Genomic DNA, 25,881 nt, shown 5'->3' on the forward strand with positions numbered 1-25,881 from the left:
AGTCCTTGCCATTGAAAGAAAACGGAACAAGGAAGTCTATAGTTCAGAAAACTGAATCATTATTTATCATTTAAACCACAAAAGCTTTTTAAAACTAAAACCCAAGGAGACGAGGCAGGACAGCAATTACGACTTTTCAGTAAATTAAATGGGTCACACATACAATTTCATTTTGTAATAGCATGTTTTGGATACCTCTAAACCACCCTAGTATTAAAAGCTCTGAGAATTAAGCAACTTAAAAAGTTAACCCAGTTAAAGAGAGTAATTTTCAGAAAATTTGTGAGCAGAAAGGAATTGTAAGAGAACCACTAGATTGTATGGTTGCCATTTCAGCTTCTCCTTGCTACTTAATTATTGCACCAAAGAGACACAAGCAGCAGATGTCCCCAGAGACTTCTTCCACAAACACTACAGATATCTTAATTTACATTTTCTCCTTCCAAATAATTGCACACTCAATCACAGCTCTCCAAAGACAGAATAGAGAGTGATTGGAACCTAAATTCACTATCCTAACCCAAAAGCAGCAATGTCAAACCACAACAAAGATCCTACTACTGTTTTGTTCTATTTCTATATACAGAAATAAATATAAATGGGTGTTATATAAAATAAGTATGAAAACCCCGAGTTCTTCCAAATTTAAGGGACAACTTTCAGGAGGGATGTTTGGTGTAAGATAGAAGACAAACCCAGTATCTGTCTCATAGACCCCTCAAAGTTCTGAGACAGATTAGGAGGGGCCTATCTTCAAAAGGCTGATCAAAAGGAACCATGTAAAGATGGCAGTAAAGGTCAGATGTGGCAGTGTTAGAGTGTGGATCATTTTAATTTATTGAAAACCAAATCAAAGCAAACACGGGAAATGATTTTTCCAATATGATCAAATAAGGTCTAGGGACTTAAATAGAGCTCAAATACTGTCTGTGAGTCAAATTGATCAAAGACATCTAATTTGAAAAGTGACAGACCAGTTCTGTGAGCTCTAGGTTAGATGCTGTGTTGAAGGACACCACTGATGATTCGCAAAGATATGCAATGCCAGTGTACTTGGCTTTGATCGGGGTATGTTTTATTTTGTGAACAGGATTTTTTTTTTTTTTTTTTTTTACAATACAGCACAAATGCAGCCGGGAAGTTAAGGGCTAAAATAAACTTGCTAAACTTTGGAGTGGGAATAAATGATGGACTGTCATTATTTAAGTTTAGGTGACATTTCCGTTCCTCGATTGCATGGCACAGACTGTAGGGCGTCTGCTTGGCTGGTTATAGGAGGCAATGAAAGGTGTGATGTACCCAAGGTGTGGGGACATGAAGGAGAGGACTCTGGTCCCAGAAGATAATCAGAGAGATAATGAAATGATACCATCCAGGAAGGAATACGCGGGAGGGCATCGTTTGACCATATTTAGAGTAGAATGTTTTTGGTGTACAGGCTGTGGTGGTATTTGGAGTATGTATGTAAGATCCATTTCTTTTTCTGCCATAGTAATGGGGGTAAAGAACAAATTGTTCCTTGGGAATCAGCCCCGTGTTTAAGACAGAAGCAGGGGAGAGGTGAGTCTAGAGAGAAACAAAATCCACTTTACAATCTGGTAACAAAATTGTTGTCCACATGATGAGCACACCATCCTGGACCAAAGCTCTGGAGGATGCTGGCATCTCCCAGAGGAACACCATCCCCTTCAATCCTCTCGTAATTCTCAAGTCTACTGGAGGGCTGGGCTGACTGCCACTGACAGCCACTATGATGAGGGTGGACCCTGGCTGGGCATTCTTCTGGTATGATTACTGCCATCTCTTCCTTGCCGAAGCTGGAGACTAAGAATGAGGCTGAAGGGAATGATATTGTACAGAGAGGCATTGACATTAAACTGCACAGCTGAAGGATGGGGACAGGCTGGGACTTGTGGTTCCATAGGATGTAGGGTTTCTGACCAATGGCGGCCATATCCTGACTGGGTTTTCTGTTAATATTCTTCTGGCTCTTTCTGTGGGCTCAGTAGACCTCTAGAAAAATCTCCATGTTCTGAAGCAACACCTGCTCCTCAGTGTCATTACCGGAAATGGCATGAGAAAGTGGCATTTGCTCTCAAAGCACATCGTGTGCTGCTAATGCCACAGCTGCATCCAGGTTTCAGATGCAAAAGAAAGAGCTCATCTTGACAAGGGCACATTGAAGGATCAAGGAGTCAGCACAGGAGAAATGCCACGCCATCTTGAAATAGATACCCTTTCCAACCAATAGATTGAGTATTTATGGCCAAAAGCATATGGCTGAGAAGGCCGGCCAGCTAAGGAAGGTTCAACATGTAGCACAGAAGAGAGAAATTCAACTACAAGGCAACCATGCAGGCATGAGCATGGGGCACCTCCATCCTTATAGCACCAAAAAGGACACAATCTGACCATCAGTTGTCCCTAGGTACACCCATTCACCAAAGGTCTGTAGCTTGACAATAGAAAAGCAGCTTTAGGGAAGAGTCCCAACCACAAATAATTTGATTTCTGCTTCCAGCAGCACCCATTGCACAATGCTGAGAGGGGTTAGCATAAACAACCCCAGTGCTCCAGTCTGACAGATCACCACGCCTTAAAATGTCGCTAAACTACAAGCAGCATGTCACACTATGTTCTGGGGCAGTTGAGACTCTAGTCAGAGAGAAAAAACCAACACAAGTATGACAAAACATGAAAAACCAGAAAGCAAAACAATAAAATCCATATAGGTGGGAAGTTAAGCTTCCAAAATCAACATTTACTCCTAAACAGAGTAAAAGTTTGGTTTCCTTGCATGGTTTTAAAAAGACAAGGCAGGGAGGTGACCTCCATGTCATAATGTACCTCAGTCCCTTGGGGTTTGGAAGTACATGTTGAACCACTTGTGAGAAAACACAGAGGAAGTGCTGGACAGAAAAGACTGGGCAAACTTTATAATCACTGATTATTCTATAGATGACTTAGTGAAATTTCATGAGCAACCTCAAAGGGAGTGAAATGCGGGAACCGGCAGGTTAAATTCTGTGGCCCCACTTTTTCCCATTTTGGTCCACCTGGACTCCTATCTAGCAAGCACGAGAAGGCTGAGGGGAGATGGTCTACTCAGTGCCTGACTACTAAGTGACCTGCCTTTTCCTTCAATGGGAGCTTGAGTCCAGAGTGGTGGGAGTTCCCCAAAGACATGCAGCTGGTCATCAGCAAAGGCAGGATAGAAACAGAGTCCAGACCCAGTGTTCTCTCGGCTATATCATGTTAGGCATTGCTACTTCCTCATGCTGGCTTCCCGTGTGGCAAGCCAGATGAGCAGAAGGGAGGTGCAGAAGGGCTTGTATGCAGCGACCAGCTGTGTTACCATTTCTAAGTAGATACATCTAGCTCACAAAATGCTTCCTCAAATTTCTTCCCATGCTGGCCCTCTGAAAGCTTTGTCTTCAATACAGAATTTGGTATTTCCCTAAGATAGCCTCCCCCTGACGGGTCACAGTAATCGTGGAACAGTGAATCTATGGTTCTGCAGGAGACTATGGACAGTGCTTGCCACTGCCAATGTTCTGGGCTCTGCTTACACAGTAGCTGTCTGCTGTAAGCAGCCAAACTTGTGAAAGGCACTCTGACATAGAGGACGGAGCTTAGCACATCGTGTTATACCGGCATCCTGAAACAGAGCTGGCAGTTGTGTTGGAGAAAGGAGTTGTCAGTGAGATCGAATGGGACAGCAGGTGACTGTAAACCACAGTAGTTTGCATGTGTGGGCCAGATAGAGCTGTGAAAGAGCCTGAGAGCGAGTCAGGCAAAAACTGCCGGCAAGTCAGGGATTCTGCGTGGAGGGACTCAGTCCAATTCAGTTTTCCAAGAACCTGGACCTCAGTGTAAGGAAACCTGGCCTACAGGAAGCTGCCTAGCTTGGGTGGGAGAGAAATGAAACTCGGAGATCAAGAAGCAAGTCCAGAGCCGGGAAAGTTCTGAGACAGAACTTTCGCTACAGTCCCAGAAACTGCTGCTGCGGTCCTTCTGTGTGCTTTAGAGACATCAAACTATCAAAGAGGCTGGTGCATGAAGGAGGTCGTGGGCTTCTTGCTTTTTGGAGATGCTCAATGAATGTACTATTTATTTCACAGCACCTAGAAAATCAAGGTCTCATTTCTGGAAACCTTCAGAAACACAGCATCATTAGAATCAGGCACCACCCCAGGCAAGCTGAGCTAGTTGGCATACTGGGCATAGAATGCCACTTTAACTCTCTCGATCTGATGGCATAACTTGATAGCAGGTCCCAGCTTCAGCTCCAAGCACTCTTGCACGGTTGGTAGAGTCAGCAGTAGGAGTGCCTGGCCGTCGATGTCCTGCCGGAGATAAAACCATGTCAGAGAAGTCGGACATACTTGGAGGATGTGTTTGCCATGTTCAGCTTTGTCCTGGAGCTAATCGTGTAAAGAACTGCTCTTCCTGCTTTGAATTTGGGAGCATATGATCATAGGTAACGATTAACTTGGTAACTACTGAATGCTTGTGCTAATAAAATGTGTGTGTGTGTGTGCGTGCACGTGTGTGTGTGTGTGTGTGTGTGTGTGTGTGTGTGTGAGAGAGAGAGAGAGAGAGAGAGAGAGAGAGAGAGAGAGAGAGAGAGAGAGAGAACAGCGATATAGATGGAAGTCAGAGGAAAACCTTGAGTCTTGGTCCTCACCCTCTACCATGTTTGAGACAGGGTATCTCTGCCAGGCTAGCTGGCCTGGAATTCTGTCTCTGTCTCTCAGCTCTTCACAGGAGTGTGCTGGGATTGCAGACACATGTACACTATTGTCTCTCGTTTGTATGCGGGTTCTGAGGATAAAATCTCAGGTCACCAGAGTGCACAGCCAGTACTTTACCCATTGAGTGAGCTATCTCTCCAGCCCTCAAAATAATTTTGATAAGAATATTTTAGTTCCCCTGAAATTCCTAAGCTTCTGTTGGTGGAGACAAGCAATGGAACAGGTAGGAGGCTCCAGAGGTTGTTTCCCAAGCTCAGTATCCCATTCCAGAACAGCAACTTCTTCTTTCCAGACCAGGTCCTTCTTTGCTAATCTGAGTACCATAAAATGGCCAGATACTAAAAAGTAAAAGTTTTCTTACTAGTTTGTAAGATCTGATATCACAGGACAGGTGATAGGACACCAAAAATGGAAATATCAACTACATACTGTAATTTTCTAGAGGAAAATACATGCACGCACTCTCTCTCTCTCTCTCTCTCTCTCTCTCTCTCTCTCTCTCTCGTGCGTGTGGTGTGTGTGTGTGTGTGTGTGTGTGTGTGTGTGTGTTGTGTATGTATGTATGTGTGTATAGACAGACAGACAGGCAGACACACACACACACACACGCACACACACACATACACACACTGACACGTGGGCTATATCTACCTGGCCCACTTATATTTTCCCATTGCCACATAGTGATAAAAATGGCCAGTCTATAACACTAGTGCCACATGTACCATGCCCTAAACCACCATTTATTGCTGATGAAACCATGAGACTATGCTCTATTCAAATGGAACCCAAGTCAGTGTCATATGCCAATCAAACACCCCTGAAAAACATCTTTGGAGGAAAATTTTTTACTACAGAAGTTACCCTCCAAAACTATTAGAGCTAAAGGAGCTGCTAGATGTACAATAAATATCAATATAGATACATAAAAATATGAAAAAAATCAAGACTACATGATGCCTTTGGAGGAACCTCATAACAAGGAACACACACCTAAAGAAATGAGCAAAATGAACATTTTTTTTCGTTCAAAAGAATGGCTCCGTGGAAGTTAAATGGAATACAAGGGAATACAGACAGACAACTCAATGAAATTAGGGGAACAGCGCCTACTAAAATGACAAATTTAGCCAAGTGATGATGATTAGGAAGAAGAACCAAAGAGAAGCCCTGGAGCTAAAGAACTGAGTGAGTTCAACAGCAGCAAATACAGGCGGGAGCCTCAGCAACCACATAGGTAGAAAGAACTCCCACCTTGAAGAGAAGTCCTGGGAGATAACACATTCAGACACAAAAGGAAAGAGGTGGAGAGGAAGCAGCTGAGCCTTAGGAGACGCCACTAAATGAACTAATATTCAAATGAGTGTCAGGGGTGGGGGCAGAAAATCTAATTGATGAAATAATAGTCCTAAACAATTGAAATCTTAAGAAAAGTATGGGCATTCAGGTCCAGGAGGCTCAAAAGACCACAAAAGGGCACAGTGTGGTCAAACTACCCACGAGAAAGAGAATTCTAAAACAGCACGAAAAGGTGTCAAGGTACACATTAGGGAATCATTCTAAGATAACAACAGGCTTCTCAGCAGACATCTTAGCAGTCTTAGGAGGAAAGGCCACATCCAAAGTCCCAAAAGAATGAGTACCAGCCTAGCCAGAGCTCGGAGCTCTATAGCAAGAACTGATCTAGATAGATAGATAGATAGATAGATAGATAGATAGATAGATAGATAGATAGATAGATTAGGTTTCTAAAAACTGCTTAAGGAATCCTACACCTAGAAGCAGATGTCCATCATGAAAACACACACCCACACATACCTGTGTACACACCCAATCCTCAGAGTGAGATGCACTCGTATTTAGGACTGTTTTCTCCCTGTTCTACTACACCTTTGCTGTATCTACACAAAATAGGTGCCATATTACAGTGATATCCATCAAGTGATTGTTAAATCTGCTCTATGAGGAAGGGCACAAAAACTCACTCCAAAGCCCTAGATCATTCTGTTAGTATATGTCTCTGCCAGCTTGCTTCCTATTGCAAGCTGGTTTGTTCATGTAGATGCCATTGGATTGTGTGGCTGAGCTTAACTGCAACTTGCTCTTCCTATTTCCTAAGGCAAGCTTCATATTCCAGCAGGAATAACTAAGGATTAGTGAGATCAGAGGCTTGAAGTGATGCTAAGAGTGAGTGGTAATAAACTGAACTCAGCATGGCAGAACTTCAGCCACATGAAGTCTTATGCTCTGGGCTCTTGTGAACCATAAGGACTCAACAGCCTTTCACCATTGCCTAGGCAATATTATAGAAACCACCTGTCAACGAATTTCATGTAGAGATCTTCCATCTTAAAGAAATTGTTTATTTTCTAAAGCTATAATAAGAAAAGTCCCCAAATATATAAAGGATGTAGCAGTGAGGAGCCAAATGATAAGAGAAGTATCATTTATTATCTAAGGACTGATGTTAGGAGCAAGGGAGTTTATTACCTCATTAGACCCCAAATCCACAATATTACCTGATAAGTGCAGTAGCAATAAAAATTGAACACTAACTTAAAAGTATCGCTGTGAATTTATTTACTTTTAAATTATAGATGAGCACAGGCTGTGCTATTGGAATAAGCTATGTCTGAATAAAGACACATATGACCTTATCAAACCTCAAAAATAAGTAGATCAGTCTCATACACAGCCATACAGAAAACAAATGAACTTCCCATGTGTTTTCATGTTATATACGGACTTCCCCTTTTCCCATATTCTTCTTCCACGTCACTTCACCTTTCTGCACCACTACTGCTAAGGATGGCAGTAGTTGGAGAAACGGGAAGTGGAAGGTGCAGACCAAGTTAATAAAGTCAGCAAGGGCACTCCAAGAGTGCACAATGCACAGTTTTGGAAGCATCAACAAAGCAAGAGATGTTGATATTGGTGGCTGCTGTGTTTTCCCGGCTCTACCCTCAACACAAATGACTTTTAAGTAGATAATAGATCCAGATCACCAGGGGCGTGAAGAAGCCCACTCCACTTTTAAGTCTTTTCCAGAACTTTTCCTTTACTATTGGGAAGAGTTTGTGGAATACCTACTGAGCATAAAATGTAAAGTTTATGAGGTTTTAAGACCACCAATTCCTTCCTAATAGCTAAAGTGGTCATGCTAGGTGCCTTAAACCACCCACAAAAATGTACCATTCTTTACACTGCCAGAGTGTGGCTCACTTTAAAAAACTATTCCGTAAACACCAGCTACTTGATTCTTGAAATAAATGTACTGGATTTCTGCACATTCAGACAGTACCACAGTGATCATGTCTGTCAATTCCTCGGCTCACCCGGCATGTACTTGATTGACCTGGGTACAGTATCGAGAACACAAACAACACCCAAACATTCTCTGAATGGATAGATGTTTAACACAGGTGACAAATAATAAATAATGAAGTTGGTCCTCAAGATTAAATGGTGAAGAGCTGCTCCATTACGGTCCAGATTTGAGGGGGGAACATAGTCTTTTTTGTGGGAGGTCATCTCCTGTTGTTTCCAGGAAAATGTTTCACTATCCACTGTCGTTCACTGTCAGCCATACCTGCCATGTCTCTGCTCCCATGGTTTCTTTCCAACCCTGCAGTCACTGCCTGCTCCAGGAGCCTCAGTGCCAAGCTTACTTCACTCTCCCCAATCTACAAGGATATCCACCTCCCCACCCAGCTTTGAGTCTTTTGTTCAGCTAGTGGGGGTTTCCTGGGCTACTGTAACTGACATCTCTTCCATAACCCAGTTCAATGCTATCTCTTCTACAATTTCTCTCCTTAAACTATAACATCCTAACTGTCATTGACATCACCATTTTCCTCTGGTCTGAGCATCTCCAAATCGTGTCTGTACCTGCTGCCTCAAATCAATCCTACGTTTAAAAGGGGAGTCGGTTCTGAATCTGTTGATGGAAAGTGGAGAAGAATATATACTCCACAATGTGAATTTGAAGTGGGCGACCCGGAGTAGATGCGGCAGAGAACATCTCTGAAGCTCTCCCCCAAGAACCTGCTTGCTTGAAATCTACACAGACACTGACCTTTCATCTCAGGGTGCAGAATGGGAACTAACAGCTGAATGAAGCTCTAGTCATAGGCTCACTCATTAAACCTAACCGATATGATTGATCAGAGAGACCCTTCACTCTGCTTTTTAGCTCAGAAGAATTAATTTTAAAAACCAGGCCCAAGACTCAAAGGTGAGAAGTGCTTGAAACTGCAGCCTGCCCATATAAATATGTGGGGTGTTGGGATTTCCCTCCAGTGTTGTTATCAGTCAATTGTTCAAAAAGCACCTTGTACAAGGAGGTCACTCTCAATTCCAAGACAATGAGGAGTTGGTTTGTATATGACTGGCTATGAAGACATCAATGGCATCCTCTCTTTTTTTAATTTTAATTCTTTTGAAAATTTCATATGTAAGTACTATATTTACATCATTTCTATCTCTCTCCTTCCACATTCCAACTCCTCCTGTTAACAATCCTCTCTAGACTTGGGAAAAAAATCTTCTCTCTGGAAGTTTTTACTCTCCTATGATGTACTACACCCTGCCAAGTAGGCACAATGAAGGCATGTGACTGTTCCCTAAAATGGCCGACATGCTGAAAGGTGAGGATATGGAGGGGAAGCAGTGAGATACTGGGAAAACATTTTAGGGAATGACGGGACATCTGTGAGCATTCTCATCTTCCTTATAAATGGAGTTCCCAGTGTGTAGAATTTTAATAGAATATAAGTACTGAGTCATGTGTGCTGGAAACTGGGAGCTGAATACTGTTGTTTGGCTAAATTGACATACTGTTGAGCTGCCTTTTAAATATGTATGTTTCTACCCATAGACAAATACTACTCCCAGCTTTAATGGGAGAAGCCATTCTTCTCAGTGGAGAGTGGTGAATGCAGAGACTCATGGCTGTTCAAGATGCTGAGAATAAGCACAGATGAGTGCTCAGTCCCAAACAGGCATTTTAAACTATCCTTTCTATGGTTCAGGGAATACTGTAGCAGAAAGCAGGGGAAAGAACCTCAAAATCATCTTCTGGACAAGGCACGGCCATTACAATCATGGACTCACAGTAGCCGTGGATACCTGGACTGGGTCTGCGTAAGAAATGGCCCCTCCACAGTCAGGCATGGATGGAGGAAAGCCTCCGGGTGGCCCTACCTCTCACTGTTTAACCATGTTCCCACTGATGACCCCACCAGACTCCTGTGGATAGTTCCAAACACAGGTGGCCCTGAAAATGGCTACATATCCAAAAGTCCTGATTTGGGGAAAGGCACTAAAAAATAGAGTGAGGAATTGATAGAGACAGAGGAGAGGTAAGAGAAGGTGGGAGGGGGCAGAGAGAAAGCACAATGCATTAAATACAGGCATGAAACTGTCATAATAAAATTAATAAAAAGGAAAAAAGAATTAGAATAAATTGGGCTTAGGGGCACTCAACATCTTTACCAAAGCAGATGTATGTCCACATCACAGTAAGTCAGCAATTTAAAAACAAGTTTTAACCACAGAAATGAGAACACTCTGTGAAGGGAGACTTAAAGGAAAAGGTGGAAATAATGAGAAGATTCTGTCTACCAGACACACCCCACTGATACTGTTTTGTCTTTTAATTCTTTTTAATCTATTAAGGTATGCAGGTAAGAGAACTAATAAACCTTGGTTGTAGGTGTGTAGAATTCTGTTATCAAACCATGAGATGATAAGAGCTAAATGCTTGGCACCTATGTGTACATTCTTTAAATTATGCATTCCAGCTATTGGCTGTGAGTGCTGTAAAAGAAAACCGGGTCTGGGGATGGCTCATTAATAAAGTGTTCATAGAAATGTGAGGACCAGAGTTCAGAGCCACAGCATCCCTGTGAAAGCTAGGTGCAGCTGTGCATGACTGTAATCTCAGCATTGGGAAGGAAGAGATGGTAAGACCTCTGGGGTGCGCTAGCCAGTCAGTCTAGCCCCATCACAGAGTTCCAGATTTAGTGAGAGACTCTGTCTCAAAAAACATAAGGTGGAGGGCCTGGAGAGATGGCTCAATAGTTACAAGTACTTGCTGCTCTTGCTGAAGACTCACAACTAGCTCTATCTTCAGCTCCAGGGGATCTGATGCTCTCTTCTGGCTTCTGTGGACATCTGCACTCAAACTTACACACACACACACACACACACACACACACACAGAGAGAGAGAGAGAGAGAGAGAGAGAGAGAGACAGACAGACAGACAGACAGACAGACAGACAGACAGACACTATTTTAAAAAGAATCTTAAAAAAAATAAAGTGAAAGCCATGCAGTAGTGGCACACGCCTTTAATCCCAGCACTCAGGAGGCAGAGCCAGTCGGATCTTTGTGAGTTCGAGGCCAGCCTGGTCTACAGAGCAAGATCCAGGACAGGCACCAAAACTACACAGAGAAACCCTGTCTCGGAAAAAAAAAAAAAGCAAACTAACAAAAATAATAAAGTGAAGAATGATTGAGGAAGCTACCAGATGTTGACCTCTGGCCTCCATACAAACATGTGCACATGTATACATGAACACATGAGCACATACATTCACACATAAAATAAATGAAAGTCATGAGATGAAGAAACAATTCAGAAAATGATTCCACAGTGACTTGACATAGAAGATACTGGGCAGTCAGCTTAATTGTCCAAAGAAACACGATGTTCTTTCCATCCTTTCTCCAGGGCAGGGTTCCATAGCTCACTGCGCAACGTTGTGGTAAAGGCTGCCCTAAGGTCACAGCATTAAGGAGAATGGCAGACCTAACAGACGCCATGCAGGCTGGATGAGGCCACTTAAAAATGATGTCAAGGGCCTTGAAATGTCATTCTCTGACCTTTTCAGATCAGATGCCCCTCCTGTCCTGGCCCCAGCGCATGGCCACTTCTCCTGCTAGACTTCCTCTGAAGAGAACAAATGGGAAGGAACATTTAGCTCCCCTCTCCCACTCAGCCAGCAGCAGTGATGGAAGGCCCAGGTTTACAGGGGGTTTTAGCTTTAAAGTCATGGGTTGGAGTGTGGGAAAGAGTCTATACTGCCGGGTGTGGATGGCAAGGTTGGCAACCTGGAAGAGAAGCAGATGGAGGCCACGACCTTGAAACTCTCTAGAAGCTGGCTTACCTGAGTTCTACAGAAGCAGCTTTTGGACATCTGGACATATAAAGGGTCCCTCCTAAATGCTAAGCTGAACAAAAACCTTTCTACAAGATGATGTGCAGAGGGAAAGGGTTAAGTCTAAACAATCTGATTAATTAGCGAACTTTCACCTTCCTTCTTACCTGGTAAAAATTCACCCAAAACTAGGCCTTATATCTAGAGGTACAAAGTGCTTAAAATGCAGTCTGTCTATATTTGAACCACCTGAAGGTCCATGATTAGTACTTCTATGTTCTCAATTCATTTCCCATTCTCCCTAAATGATGGGAAATACGACTCATGGGGTTCATGGTTTTGAGAAGACCATGCTACTCAGAATACAACCAGACTTCTAATTTCCACGCTGCCTGCCTGCTGAAAACAGCTAGGTCTGGCAACTGAAACGTCTGGCTGTCACTCTTGTGCAAAGACTAACCCTAGGTTAACCCTTATTTTGGACTCACTCTTGCTGTAGATTCCATATAGTCAATGCTTGTTGTATCTCATGGTCAGCTAGGAAAGAGAAAGGTGTAAACAGGAAAAAGCTAGGTAAAGGGGGACACAGAGATGACACTGTAAAGCATAGAAGAGTGAGCAGGGAATCCCCCTGTACCAGGTGTTTCAGAGGTAATCTTTGGTTCAGTTTGGAAGAAGTTTGCTTTTTTTTTTTCCCTAATGGATTATGTAGGTTATACGCCAGATTCACAGTTGATTGAATTTTTATAAATATGTTCCTGTGTCATTTATAAATTCTGGCAGATCAGTTGTTATATTAAACAGAATCACTAATGGATGACTAATTTTAAGGACATGGACTTGAACAAAATACACACGAAAATTAAGCAGACTCACCATAACTGCAGAACATTTTGAAGGAATAAGATATGACATGTCACGAAAGTCACACTTAGGACAGGGAAAACGGACACTTACTTGGATAGAGTTCTGATTAGGATATGGCAGTTCCTTAGTGGAGATATCTGGGTTGGGAGGGTATGAATATAAAGGGTCCCTCCTCAATGCTAAGCTGATGGGCTTTAGGCTAGTGACCTGATCCGGAGGACCATGTCCTGATCCAGATGGATGCACTGGATAGGATGCTCCTGTCTTTGTTTGCTTTCTTTTGACCAGTAAGCATGTGGTTCTGCTTCACCATGGCACTCCGTGATGACACTGTCACAGGAGCTCAGAAATAGACCCACACAACCAGGGACTGACAAGAGGTAAACTTCTCTCCTTCAAATCGGGACGAAAATGGACAAGCACGTGGGCCAATGGAAATGAAGAAGAAGAACCCCTCAAAGACAACTAAAGCTGTCAACAATCCTCTAAAGTTTTCATAAAATAAACGACTCACTCAGGCAGTCTGCTTCTCTTGTGAGCGGACCGATCGGCAGTGAGTGAGCACATAGACCACGTTCGTCAGGATTGTGTGTTTAAAAACACATTACAGATGCATGGACTTTCACTGTATAATGTTCAGATTTGCAGCATGAAATTATAGAGAATAGATTTTACTAAGAGACTGCCACAACATTTCAGAGATAAAAGGTCCGTATGCTGGTAATGGGGAGTGTGTAATGTCTGCAATCGCTCCTGGTGATTAGAACCATCTCTGAATTCCTAACATCCCTAGGCGTGAACGCACACAGCTATTAGCATTCTGTACACTGTGATCTCCTGTGCAGGCTGCTGAATAGTCTGCAGACACCTAGTTCATCTGACAGCTCAGAAAATGCTGGAGGCCTCACCCAATCAGAGCACTGTCATTTGGGCAAAATGATGATAGAACAAATTAGTAAAAATAAGTCATTAAAAGTCTAATGGGCCAGAAAGGACTCAAGTGTCCATACACTTTAGACAGCCCAGCAGGCAAGTTTTTTTTTTTTTTAAACAGTTGAAAATCCCTAATGTGAAATGCAAAATTAATTGGGAACAAGACTCATCCATTAAAGCCCACCTAACGTCTAAATCAAGGACAAAGCTTTTAGCTGATGTCGGAGGAGGTGGATGGAGGAAGCCTTTGCCCACTCTGAATCTACAGTGGGGATGTGCCAGCCATGTCCACTTCCCTGAAACATTCTGAGATGTTTTTGGAAAGTGGGCTTAGCAGTGAGATAAAGAAAGGCTGTAAATGTAGTGTTTTAGCTAATCCCTCCCCACGAGCCAGTTTCTCACTGAAAATTCGCACATGGCATCAACACAGGAGCCTGGTAACCACTCATGCTACAGATGTTCTTGAGTTCCCACGTACCTTAGATCTAGAAATGACAAAAATCTATCCCTTATTCTACTCACAACAGAATAATGTTTCTAAAATGAAAATGGAACATTGGAGCCTAAACCAAAATAAAACGAGTTTTTATGAATGTCACATTTCATCGTCATACTTTGGACATTATAAAGCACATAGTAGGCGTTTGGTCAGTTTATGTTGAATGTACACATGGACCAACATATACATGGTGGCGTATTTAAACTTATATGGATAGAATTTATCATGTACTTGAATACAGGTTTCCGCTTGTTTTTTGTCGATTTTTGGTGGTGCCACTATGAATAAGCACCAGACTGGGGAAATGCTGCCCCAGGCAGTCCTCTACATGGGTTTTCTAGCTTTTGCTTTTGCTTTGCGTTTGTTTCTAAGATGGAGGTGCACTTTTATTAATAAGCCCCGTGCCAGCTGAGCTACAGCACTGTTCACCATTTCCTGTCTTGTCTGTTTGTTGCAATGAAGGGCAGAGGTCATTACCCTCTTTCTTTAGGTCAGAAAGTGCGTCTCCTTTTCTGCCTCCCGTCTGTGCCCAGACAGGAAGAGCAGTGAACGCCAGAAAGCCAAGAGGCAGGCCTCCTGTCTGGCTCCTGTTCGTGCCTTCCACATGACCTTCTCTGGAGTCTGCAGAAGTTTCCAGAATGAATGTGATTAATCACTTTGTCTCATGGATATCAAGGCAGGAGAGCTTGGATACCAAGAACACACTCTTGGGAGTGGGAAGTGGAGGACTAGGATGTCCATTAATTTGCTTTTTACAAAATATTACTGCATTGACTTGGATCAGAAGATGGAAAATTCCCTATATGATTGGGAAATCAGACTTTTTTTTCTGTCTTAATGATTAAATTTTATCTTCTCTAATTATTGGCTTGTTGAATCTAAAAAGAGGCTAGATAGGCATATCTTTAATCAACTATATGGAAAACAGTATATAAATAATACTAGGCCTTAAAAGACATATTTACTCTGTGAGGCTGTGCTGGTTAGTTTTTTTGTTTGTTTGTTTTTTTGTCAATTTAACATGAGCTATTATCATTTGAGAAGAGGGAGTCTCAATTGAGAAAATGTACCCATCAGGCTGACCTGTAGGCAACTCTTTGCGGGCATTTTCTTCATTTAAATATTGATGTAGGAGAGCCCAGCCCATGGGGGTGGTGCCATCTCTGGGCAGGTAGCCCTGAGTAGTCTAAGGAAGTTCCCTGAGCTGGACATGGTAAATAAGCCAGCAAGCCAGTTCCATCAAGTCTCTGCTTCAGTTCCCGCCTCCAGGTTCCCACCCTGAGCTCCTTCCCCATCAACCCTTCATTAAATGCCTTAAGCTGTGAGATGAAATAAACTCTTTCCTCTCTGAGTCGTTTTTGGTCAGTGCTTTATCACAGCAATAGCACAACAGAAACTGGTACCAGAGAGGGAGCTACATCTGTGAATGATGGTGGAGCCTAGAGGTTCACTCCTTTCCTGGCAGAACCAGCTACGTCTCAATCAGAAAACCCTCATCCCTATGAGACAATTAAGAACCAGACACGAGACTCCCACATCAGGTGCTCAGCACTATGCATGAGCCCACTTACAGATATCAACTGTAGCATGCAGATGAAAGGCACCTGAGACTTTACTCCTACCTGGTAAGTCATAAAGAAGCCAGATAAGATAGGTAATTCCTTTAAGATCTAGTCTCTGGACTGGGAAGACAGCTCAGTCAGTACAGAAGTTGCCTAGTGAGTAGAAGAAACTGATGCCCAGAACTTAATTTTACAAAACTAGGTGTCCTGGTACATGCTTGTAATCACAGCACTTTTGGGGCATAGATAAGTGGGTCTCTGAGGCTCACTGACCAGTCAGCCTAGCCTACTAAGTGAGTTCCAAGGCAGCGAGTGAACCTATCTCTAAAAGGTGGCATCGTTTGAGGCATGGCAGGCACCCTGTGGTTCTCTGGGCTTTACAGCCACATGCACATACATGCACACACACAAATACATGTAAGTGCACACACACGAACACACATATATTTATGCTCAACACAGAGAGACATGCAAACACAGAGAGACAAGACCTGGAGTCCAGAAAATAAATTGTTGACACAGCAAACCACTGTACCTGCTCCTGAAAGATCTTGGCCAAGGGCGCGCAGTCCGTCAGCTTAATGAATCGTACCACGTCTGTGACCGTCCACTCCAACGGATTGCTCTCAAGAATCAGCCTTTCCTCATCCTCTTGCTTTGTTTCCTGCAGGGAAGGGGGCAGGGCACTGTTACTGAACAGAAAGATGTAGGGCCAGCTACATCTTTCTAACAACCTGTGTGCCTCAACCCCACACCGCGGGACCAGAACTCCTACTTCTCTTGATCTCTTTGCTGGACACACAGCCAGTGACAGAGCTCAGTCTCTGTGGAGTTTCTTAGCAACCTGTCTCTGGTGACTCCCCCACCTGCAATGACCTGGCTGTCTTCAAAGGCTCAAAAACAGTAACAACAAAAGGTACAGCAGGGCTGGGAGATAACGGCAAAATGCTTGCCATGCAAGCATAAGGATCTGAGTTCAATACCGAGGTCACACACTAAAAAAGAAACAAACAAACAAACAAACAAAACAAAAACAAAAAACTGGTGGTGCTGGGGAAGTGGAGGCAGGAGGATTCTGGGACATGCTGGTCAATCAGCCTAAACTACTAGGCTCTAGGCATGAAATATCTTTTCAAAAAATAAAAGAATGAAAATAAAAGAAGAAACCAAGAGTGAAGAGTGAACGGCTCCTAAGAAATGATATCTGAGGTTGACCCCTGACCTCTAAGCACACTTATGAACCTGCACACCTGTCCCACCCTATGGCATAGTGGCTGTCAATCTTGAACGCCTAGTTCACAAAATCTAGGGCCTGCTTACTAAGGAATCATCACTGATTACAATGCAAACAGATACTAAGGGTTATAGGCAGACCCAGGCAGTCGAGCACAGCTCACTGTCACCGTTCGCTTTCGTTAGGATGGTGCCAAGGACCTGTGTAGCTGTTCACACGCCACCTGTACGGTTCGGGAGTCTCAAGTATGCTGATGTAATGTACGAGGGTGACAGAGAGGTGTCCCACGGAGGAGAGAGAGCTGCAGAAGTCAAGTGCGGAAATGGGAAATGTAGAGATGGCATTGGGGAACCCACAACTGCAGGACTGGACCCTCTCCATCCACTTAATTGGAAGCGCTGGGATATTAAAATTACCCAGAAATGAAGACGCTATTCCAGCCCTAGGAACAGCTTTCTGATGCTTCCTCGCCCTCTCAACCAAGAGGTAAAAATCACTCTTTTGTTCTCAGACTTGGGAATTTTGACAGACCATCTACGGTCCTTTCTGATATTTGAAAGAGGTTTTCCTGAACGGCATCCTGAACTCTACTCCACGTTCTTAAAGAGGAGCCATGACTCTCTGAGCTTACTTACCTCTGGTTCCTTGGGCCTAGCAGGCGGGGCCTTGTCGCCTTCAACAGCAGAGGTAGTGGTTGGCGCTGGGCGGACCCTTCGTGGCCTCTCCACTGGAGGCCGCTTCGCAGCCTGTGAACTGTTCCGCAGGGTCACAGCTCTCCGGGGCCTGGTGGAGGGCACCTCCGCTGATGAGGTGTCTGTCTGGTCACCTCGGACCTCAGAACCAGTTTCCTCACTGGCAGTGTCGTCCTCCGGGGCCTCTGCATCCTCCTCCTCACTTTCCTGAGAGGGAGGGATGTGCTTAGTGAGGGTGAGCTGACAGAGACTTGAGTGAGAGCAGCAAGGTGACGCTCACAGACAGCCCCATTGCCCGGCCCGGATGACTTGGCTTTCCTTCCCAGAACAGAGCTCTTGGCAAGGTTTGTCCATGGAGGCCTTGAAAGAGAGCCCATGGTACCAAAGGATCTCCTGACACAGCCTTTTCCTAACCAGTAGCTGAACACGTGCAATTGGTTCTCAGTACGCAAAGGGGCTGTCAGGGAGTGTCTTGTCCCAGGTTTCTACTCCAGGACTCAGGAAGATGAGGCAAAAGGTTAGTAAATTTAAGGCCAGCCTAGACTGCATGCTGAGACTATCTCTCAAAAAAATAGTCAGGGAGGACCTCAGCTTGATCCCCGGATGCCATGTGGAAAAGCTGGGCCTCGAGGAAGTGGAGGCAGGTGGATCCCTATGACTTGCTGGCTAATCAGCTTAGCCAAAGTGATGAGTTCTAGATAAAAGTAAGAAGCCCTACCTCAAAAACAAAACGAAAACCCCAGATGAACCTTGTCCTGAGGAATGACAACCAAGAAGGTTGACCTCTTGTCCTCACATGTTTGTGTATACACACACACACACACACACACACACACACACACACACGCAGTTCAAGGCCACTTTGAGCTACACAGAGAGAACCTGTAAAATTGCAAGGGACAGGTTGTTGCTGGATGGCAAAGTGCTTGCCTAGCCTTCACAAGGTTGGGCTTGATCTCTTTCACCCCCCAAAACAACCGAACCGGGCAGGCAAAAGGGTTTGCTGTACAAACCTGACAACCTGACTTGGATCCTGGGATCCCACAGTGAGAGGAGAAAATAGACTCCCAGAAGTTGTTTTCTAACCTCCATAGGTACACCATGGCAGACACAGGCATAGGCCTGCGTTCTCATTCTCCTCCTCCCCCCCTTACACACGCACGCACGCCACACACACACACACACACACACACACACACACACAGTAAAATTAAAACCAACCAAACACCTCTCCTCTAATGCTGGAAGCCCTTTAAGGCCAGCGTACCTCCCCAGAGGCTGCTGGCAAGTCCACCGCAGAAGATCTTCGTCTCTTCTGCACAAAGATGGATTTCCGACGTTTCCTTCTCCTGGCTGGTTTTGGATGCCCGCTTTCAATGCTGCTTTCCCCAATTGGGGGTTTAATGATCTTCTTTCTTTTTCCATAATAATAGGCTATAGGGAAGAAGATGATCTGACTGAGTACAAGCAATGATAGGTCCATCATAGAGCCAGAGCCTACTGGGAGAACCCTGCTCTCAGTAGTCTCAATTCTATCCAATGGCTGGTTTTTGTTTGTTTGTTTGTTTTCTTTTTGTTTTTCCTCCCATTGTAGCTCAGTTTCCAGTGATAGCAATATTCACATTGAAGGGTCTAAGCCTTTTGAAGTTTTGTTAAATGAGATCCAGAATCATCTTTCAGTTCACTTCCAGGTCACAATGCCCACCCCTTTCCTCTTCCCCGGTGTCCTGGGACAACAGGAAACCATATTTGCAAGGTCAACACTCAAGGCAACTGAAGTCCTCAGTGAAGACAGTTACTTCCAGGAGCAGTTGCTGGCCAGCAGACCCTTCCACCGGCCAAAGGTAAGGTGATGCAGAAATGAGCAGGGAGATGATGTGAACATCCAGAGATAGAGTATGCTATAGGTCTCCAAAAAAGATTTTTTTCAAGTTCAAGGCCAGCCTAATTCACAAAGGGACATTCTATGTAATGATTAGGGTGGTCAACTTGAAAGAATCTAGAGCCATCTGAGAAAGGCCTATGACCTTGAAGGCAGGGAGTTACCTTGGCGTAATTAACTGAGGTGGGACGATGCACCACCAAGGACGGTGCCATTCACTGCTTGAGATCCTGGACTGTACTAAGAGCGAGCTAGCAAGCTGAGAGCTTGCATGTACTCCCTGTGCTATATTTCTAATTGCAGACACACCATGACCACCTCTCTCTAACTCCCGCCACTGTGGCGTCCTTGCTATGGTGGGCTGTGACTTGGAAGTGTGAGCCAAAATAAACCCTTGCCTGCTTAAGTTGTTGGTGTCAGAGTGATCAATCACAGCCACAAGGAACAGAAATGAACACACCATGTCTCAAAACATCAAGGCCTGAGAATGTGGCTCGTGGCAGAATGCTTGTCTAGCATGTGTAAGACCGGCTTCTATGCCCTGGTCCCTCTCACCGGGAACTAAGTATGCAGGTGGAAAGGCATAGAGATGTAATAGAGGGAACAGGCGACCCTCTGACTTTCAGAGGGACTGGGAGTAGAAGGTTAATTTGCCAAGTACAGTTGTATGTGTGTGCCTGTCTACCTGTGTCTGTGTACAGAGCAAAGCCACACTGTGAACAGTATCTCGAGCCTACTCATATCCCTGGTTCCAACAAAGCAGCTGATACGTCACAGGTGCCTGTGGTTCACAGAGCACTGACCACACTGTGTGCGTCCTTAAACTCTAGTAGGTGGCTGGGGCCTCGGCTTCCTTGTCACTGCCCCGGGACCAGAGAGAACTAAGGGGAGATTAGCAAGCTCAGAAGCTGTAGACTGGAGTTTCAGGGCTTGAGATGCCCCAGGTAGAGGCTTCTACAGTGGTAAACCCTTCAAGAATGGGAGAAGGAAGTTCTCAGAACAGCGGAAATGAAGGGCTGCGGGAAGCTGTCAGTCTAAGGCTGAGGTGAGGTCTCTCAGGGCGCTGGGAGTTGGCAGAGGCAAGCACTACAGGTTGGGGAAGGGGGCCAACTCAGAGTCCTGCACAGCAGTGGGGAAGCAAAGGCATCTGGGAAGGAAGGGAGATGTTTCTGAATCCTCCAGTGACATGCCTGAGAAAGTGCTGAGGGAAGTAGCTAAGTAGGGGAGAAACGGACAGGGTCGGGGCAGTAAGAGAACGCTCAGAGACGTTCCTGCTGTTGGGTGAAAGAACTGTTAGCCAGCGTGGTCGCTCATATCTGTAATTCCAACACACGGGACAGAGGCAGGAGGAGCTCTGAGAGTGTGAGGCTAGCCCGGGTTACATAATGACTTTTAGGCCAGCCTGGGCTACAGAACGAGAGACCAAGTCTCAGAAACAAAACAAAACAAACAAACAAAAAAAAACAAACAAAACAAAAAAAAAGTAGTATTACAAATCCTGAGTGTAAGGACAAGAAGTTAATTAATTAGTGTTTCTAAGCATTACTAATAGTCAATTTATCATGTCCTGCTTCCACCCACATGGCTTAGGAATCAGTTGGTCTTCTGAAATTGTCACTTCTCCATTCCCAAAATCTTCTGATGACAATCCACCCGGGTTTGAACCATCCCATCCCTTTCTTATGTCAGGCTAAAAACACGTGTGGACCTGCACCACAGATCTTAAAGAGTTCTGCAGTTATTCATGTGAAAAACTACGCAAAACATTAAAAAAAAAAAAAAGTACCCCACACCATAGCTCAGGATCCCTTTGGACTCACTGTATTTGGTTTTGGTGTGAATGGAACAGTTCTCTGGGCAGTTCTCAGAAATCAACACAGGACTAAATAAATTTGGACAGCATTCCAGCTTGGCACACACGCGGCGACAGAAATGTTGCACCTGGTCCGATGTCCGCACGATCTTGACCACAGCCCTGTACGTTTTGCCTCTGTACCTAGAAAATGGAGGACAGAGAAGGAACGGTGAGTCCATTTTCAGACTTATTCTGTTAGACTGGAAGGTACCTCTAACCTTCTGGCATTGAGAGAGACACGGGTGTTGTCACCTGTCACCTACAAAGTTCACAAATGAGAACTGCACACGGAGTTATTAACAAAAGTTCCATTATAAAAATGGCTTGATGGTCTGGAGAATCGGCTCAGTGGTTAAGAGCATTGGCTGTACTTCTGGAGGACTGGGGTTAGATTTGCAGCAACCGCCAAGATGGCCCACAGTTATGTGGAACTCCTGCTCTAGAAGATCTTACCCCTTCTTCTGCCTTCTGAGGGCATTGTAGCCACATGGGGCACAGAAGTACACACAAGCAAAACACCCATATGCATAAAATAAAAATAAATATATCTTTTAAAAAAAATCATGAAGTTCCAAGTAAGTTTGTGATTTTGTGTTGGACCTCATTTGTAACTCTCCCAGGGTGCACACAGCCCACAAGCCAAGGGTTGGAGACACACAGCATTGTTAAGGGATGAATCTGAGTTGTTCCCTAAAAGTGTTAGATGTATGGCTGTCAGTCCTGGGGCTTTTGGGAAATGACTGGATCATAAGGTGTCTCTTCATCAACAGATTAATTCCTCAGTGGGTTCATAAGTTGATGGCATTAATGAGAGAAGGTGGAAACTTTGGGAGGGGGCCCTAGTTGAAGAAAATGAGCCACCAGGGTGTGCCTTTGAAAGGTCTATCTTGTCCCTAGTCCCTCTTGATGGTTCTGCTTCATACACAGTTTACATGAGATGAGCAGCTCTGTCCTACCATCCACTCCCTGCCACGCTGCTCCACTATGGACTGAAACTCTGAGCCCAATCCAGTGCTTCCTCCCTAGCTTTTCTCAGCTTAGGTATTTTGTCACAGCGACAGCAACAGCAACAACAGACCAGCACAAGTGTATTCCCAAAATGACATCTCTGTTTTCTAACAACATAGCTAATGTGTGTAGCTTCTATTTTCTTTTGATACTTCCTTATAATCTCACTGGGAATATGTTTGAGAATTATCCTCTGGTGGGCACAAAGGGCAGGGTAACAGGGCTAAACCTCCTGTAGTCAAGATTTCTGCGTAGCAGGTTCTCGCCATGTTACATGGAGCCTCATAGCTAAACCTAGTACGACACAGTATAGCCTAGGACACATCTAATGGTCGTGGTCCTCAGACTGAAGCTAATGATATCTAATGGGTGTCCCTTCTTTATTTTTTGAAAGTATGAGTGCATATTGGATAGTGAATGTGCTTTGAAAAACTATGAAAAATCAGATCACTGAAATGGCATCTTTGTCACGATGGCACAGCACGTTATTGAAATGAGAGACAATCTCTATTATTCATACATGGGCATTGTGCAGCATGGTGACAGGCAAGCAAGGTCACCATCAAGAGGAAAGAAGTTCAAAAGATTTTATAAAAAAAATCAAAACTAACAAAACCCTGTCCTACAGCCCTGTGAAGTCAGCCTGCCACCTGAAAAGTCCTGGAACCGGGGATGCTAGCAGCTTTAGTACCCACAGAACCCAAACTGACCACAAGCAAGCTACTGTGGTGACAGAGACAGGCTTCTGTATGTTAGAAGTATCAAAGGATCCATACAGAATAGCAAAGCCGTCCACCAAACTCTGGCCATCAGAGTAAGCATCTCCGTCTCTCTCCTGGCTGGCAGAGGTGACAGGTGGCTCCATGAATAAAATCACTCTGGAGAAGTCATCTACCTTTCTGTCCACCATGGCTTTAGTTTGCCAGCCCCAAAGAAGTGCAACCAATCTTTCCGGATGCATGCACAATCAGCAGTTCTTTGGGGACCCAAATCTCAAACAGACGAGGCCACAGAGCCTGGAGGACTATGTTCAAAGAAAGGATACTGTAAGATAAGGAGACCATCATGCTCAAAATTGGAAGATAAAACATTTTTTAAAACCCTTGGCCAGGGCTAGAGAGGTGGCTCAGCAGTTAAGAGTGAGTGTTGCTCTTTCAGACAACCCAAGTTCAGTTCCCAGTGCCATCATGCAACTCACAACCTCTTATAACTCTAGTTCCTGAGGGATCCGATGCCTCAGTCTGTGTGGGCACCTACACTCAAGTGCACACATTACCACCTCCCATACACACTCACATATACACATATTAAAGATAATAAAATCAATCTTTAAAAACCTTGATCTGGATCACAAAGAAAAATGTGTTAGAAGAAATAAAGAGAAAAAAGTACTTCTTAATAGATTTCATCTTGATTTTTTTTAAATTAATGTCTTTTGGGAGACTATAGTATGTTTTCCCTAATAATTCTTTTCCAAAGTCTTGACAGTAAAAAAAATATTAAGCTCTAACTGGAAAAAGTCCTTTGTATTTATTCTCTGGCCTTTCATGTCCTAGGACTTCTGCTCTCCTTGTTCTTCAATTCCTCTGATGTTTGAGGTTGCCTTTCTATATGGGAAGAACTCACATCAATGCTTTGTAGACAAAATGATGCTTTAAATTGAACAGCTTTGCATCGATGTTGATTTTTTCCTTCTGGAACCTTCATGGGCCCTCTTTAGAGAGACCGTTCTCTCTGCGCCCCGGGACGGCTGCTCGGATGCACTTTGCAGGGAGAAGGTCTCGCTTTCTACTGTTGTTGCGTTTCATGACAAGAATAGTCCCGCTCTGAGAACACGGTATATCCCCAGGTTTGTGGGAAACAGAGAATATAAATTTTTTACAGGTACATTTTTCCCTTATAAGTTTTATCTTTTCCCTGTTTGTGGCCCTACAGCTCTGCTTGAAAGACCTTGCTATCAAGAATCTTAAAGTCTCTTTGAAATAAAAAATGAAATAACATGACACACAAAGAGCAGGGGAAATGTGAAAACCAGGTCAGATGCCAAACTGTGTAAGGGGAACTCGGAGACAAAGCATGTCCATTTGGAAACCCTGCAGCGACAAGGTGCAGGAAGAGGCATGGAGAGCGCAGGGCTGCTTCCTGTGGCCAAGTGAAAAGTCATTTATCTCCCTCCCTACTCAGGCGGATTCAGTGGAGACAGGAGCCTTTCTTTTTGTCTTATTACCTTTTAAAATTGGCACACAAAGTAATGGGCTTCATTACGACAACCACATACATGTGTCATTGTATTGTCTTATAATGAAGCGTGTGCTTTACTAAAATCTCCCATAATTAGGGAAAGCTCATCTAAATGCACCGAAATGAGAATTAAACCACAGTCAAATAATGATGGCTTTCTTTCACACGTCTATCTGGATTCCATGGTGGTGGAGGGACTGAGGAAGAAGCGTGGTGTCTGGGTAGAGCACTGTCACCTGACAAGACACTGTTCCTCCAGACTCTGGCTGCCCCAACTCTGAGGGCAGGATGCTGCAGGCTCACGGAGCCAGCCATGGCTCCTTTAGGGTGTGCCTCAACTGTCCAAAGCTGCCTTACTTTGGCTTTTTCCAGACAGCTCCCATCTAACCATAGACGGTGGAGGAAAAGGCTTGGTGACTGGGCTCAGGACAATCAAGATGGCCTCTTTAGTCCCAGAGCTGCTCATGAGCCACCAATGACAGGTATCCCTGAAAGTCACCAACCGTCTGCCAAATCTTACACCTTCCCTCCCTACCAAAGGTGCTAGTGTCTTCAACACAATCCATCCAGGAGGCAACAGTCCTGGGATAGGGGAGACTGCAGTGGGGTAGTGGTGAGGAGGCTGTTTGCTTGTGGGACTAAAGATATGGGGAGGGTGGGAGGGAGGGAGGGAGGGAGGACACTGAAGTGACGTTGGCATCTGATCAAATAATATACTGTAGTTAGCAAGTGCAGGTGTGACGGCTGATATGCATGGTCAAGTCATTGTCAACTGGATTCAAATCAACTAGAAGACACTGCCCCGGATATGTCTGTGAGGATGTTTCCAGAGAGGCTAAAGAAAGAAGGCCCACAGTGAGTACAGATGGTACTATCCTGTGGGCTATGGTCCTGAACAAAAAAGGGAAGGGGGGAAGCCAGCTGAGACCAGCGTTCATCTCCCTGCTTTCCTACCGTGGATCGAGGGTGACCAGTTGTCTCACGTTCTGCCACCACAGCTAGAGAGCACTTTCCACCATGATGGACTGCCCTTGGGTTGTGAGCCAAAGCAAGCCCTCCCTGCCTAAAGTTGCTTCTTACTGTGTGTTTAAAACAGGCTTCCTGCTGTCAGAGGCAGGAGCTGCAAATGGGATTGAAAGGCCAGGGTGATGCTGGCATGGTGGGCTGGAACGGGAATCTGGATTTATTGCTA

At 44.4% G+C, this 25,881-nt stretch overlaps 1 protein-coding gene across 1 annotated transcript in view; it reads right to left on the reverse strand.

Annotated features, from left to right (window-relative positions):
• Positions 1–1,117: 1,117 nt before the first annotated feature.
• Sfmbt2 (Scm like with four mbt domains 2) overlaps positions 1,118–25,881 on the reverse strand; it is a 184,561-nt gene continuing 159,797 nt past the window's right edge. The window contains exons 17-21 of the mRNA XM_059263508.1: positions 21,406–21,581; positions 18,971–19,137; positions 17,647–17,910; positions 16,313–16,441; positions 1,118–4,346 (exon numbers count right to left, since the gene is read on the reverse strand). Of these exons, the coding sequence (XP_059119491.1) occupies positions 4,206–4,346; positions 16,313–16,441; positions 17,647–17,910; positions 18,971–19,137; positions 21,406–21,581 (877 nt within the window). The 3' untranslated portion in view covers positions 1,118–4,205. The remainder of the gene's footprint in view (positions 4,347–16,312; positions 16,442–17,646; positions 17,911–18,970; positions 19,138–21,405; positions 21,582–25,881) is intronic.

The sequence above is a fragment of the Peromyscus eremicus genome, chromosome 5 (genome assembly GCF_949786415.1).
Source record: "Peromyscus eremicus chromosome 5, PerEre_H2_v1, whole genome shotgun sequence".
NCBI classification, from domain to species: Eukaryota; Metazoa; Chordata; class Mammalia; order Rodentia; family Cricetidae; genus Peromyscus; species Peromyscus eremicus.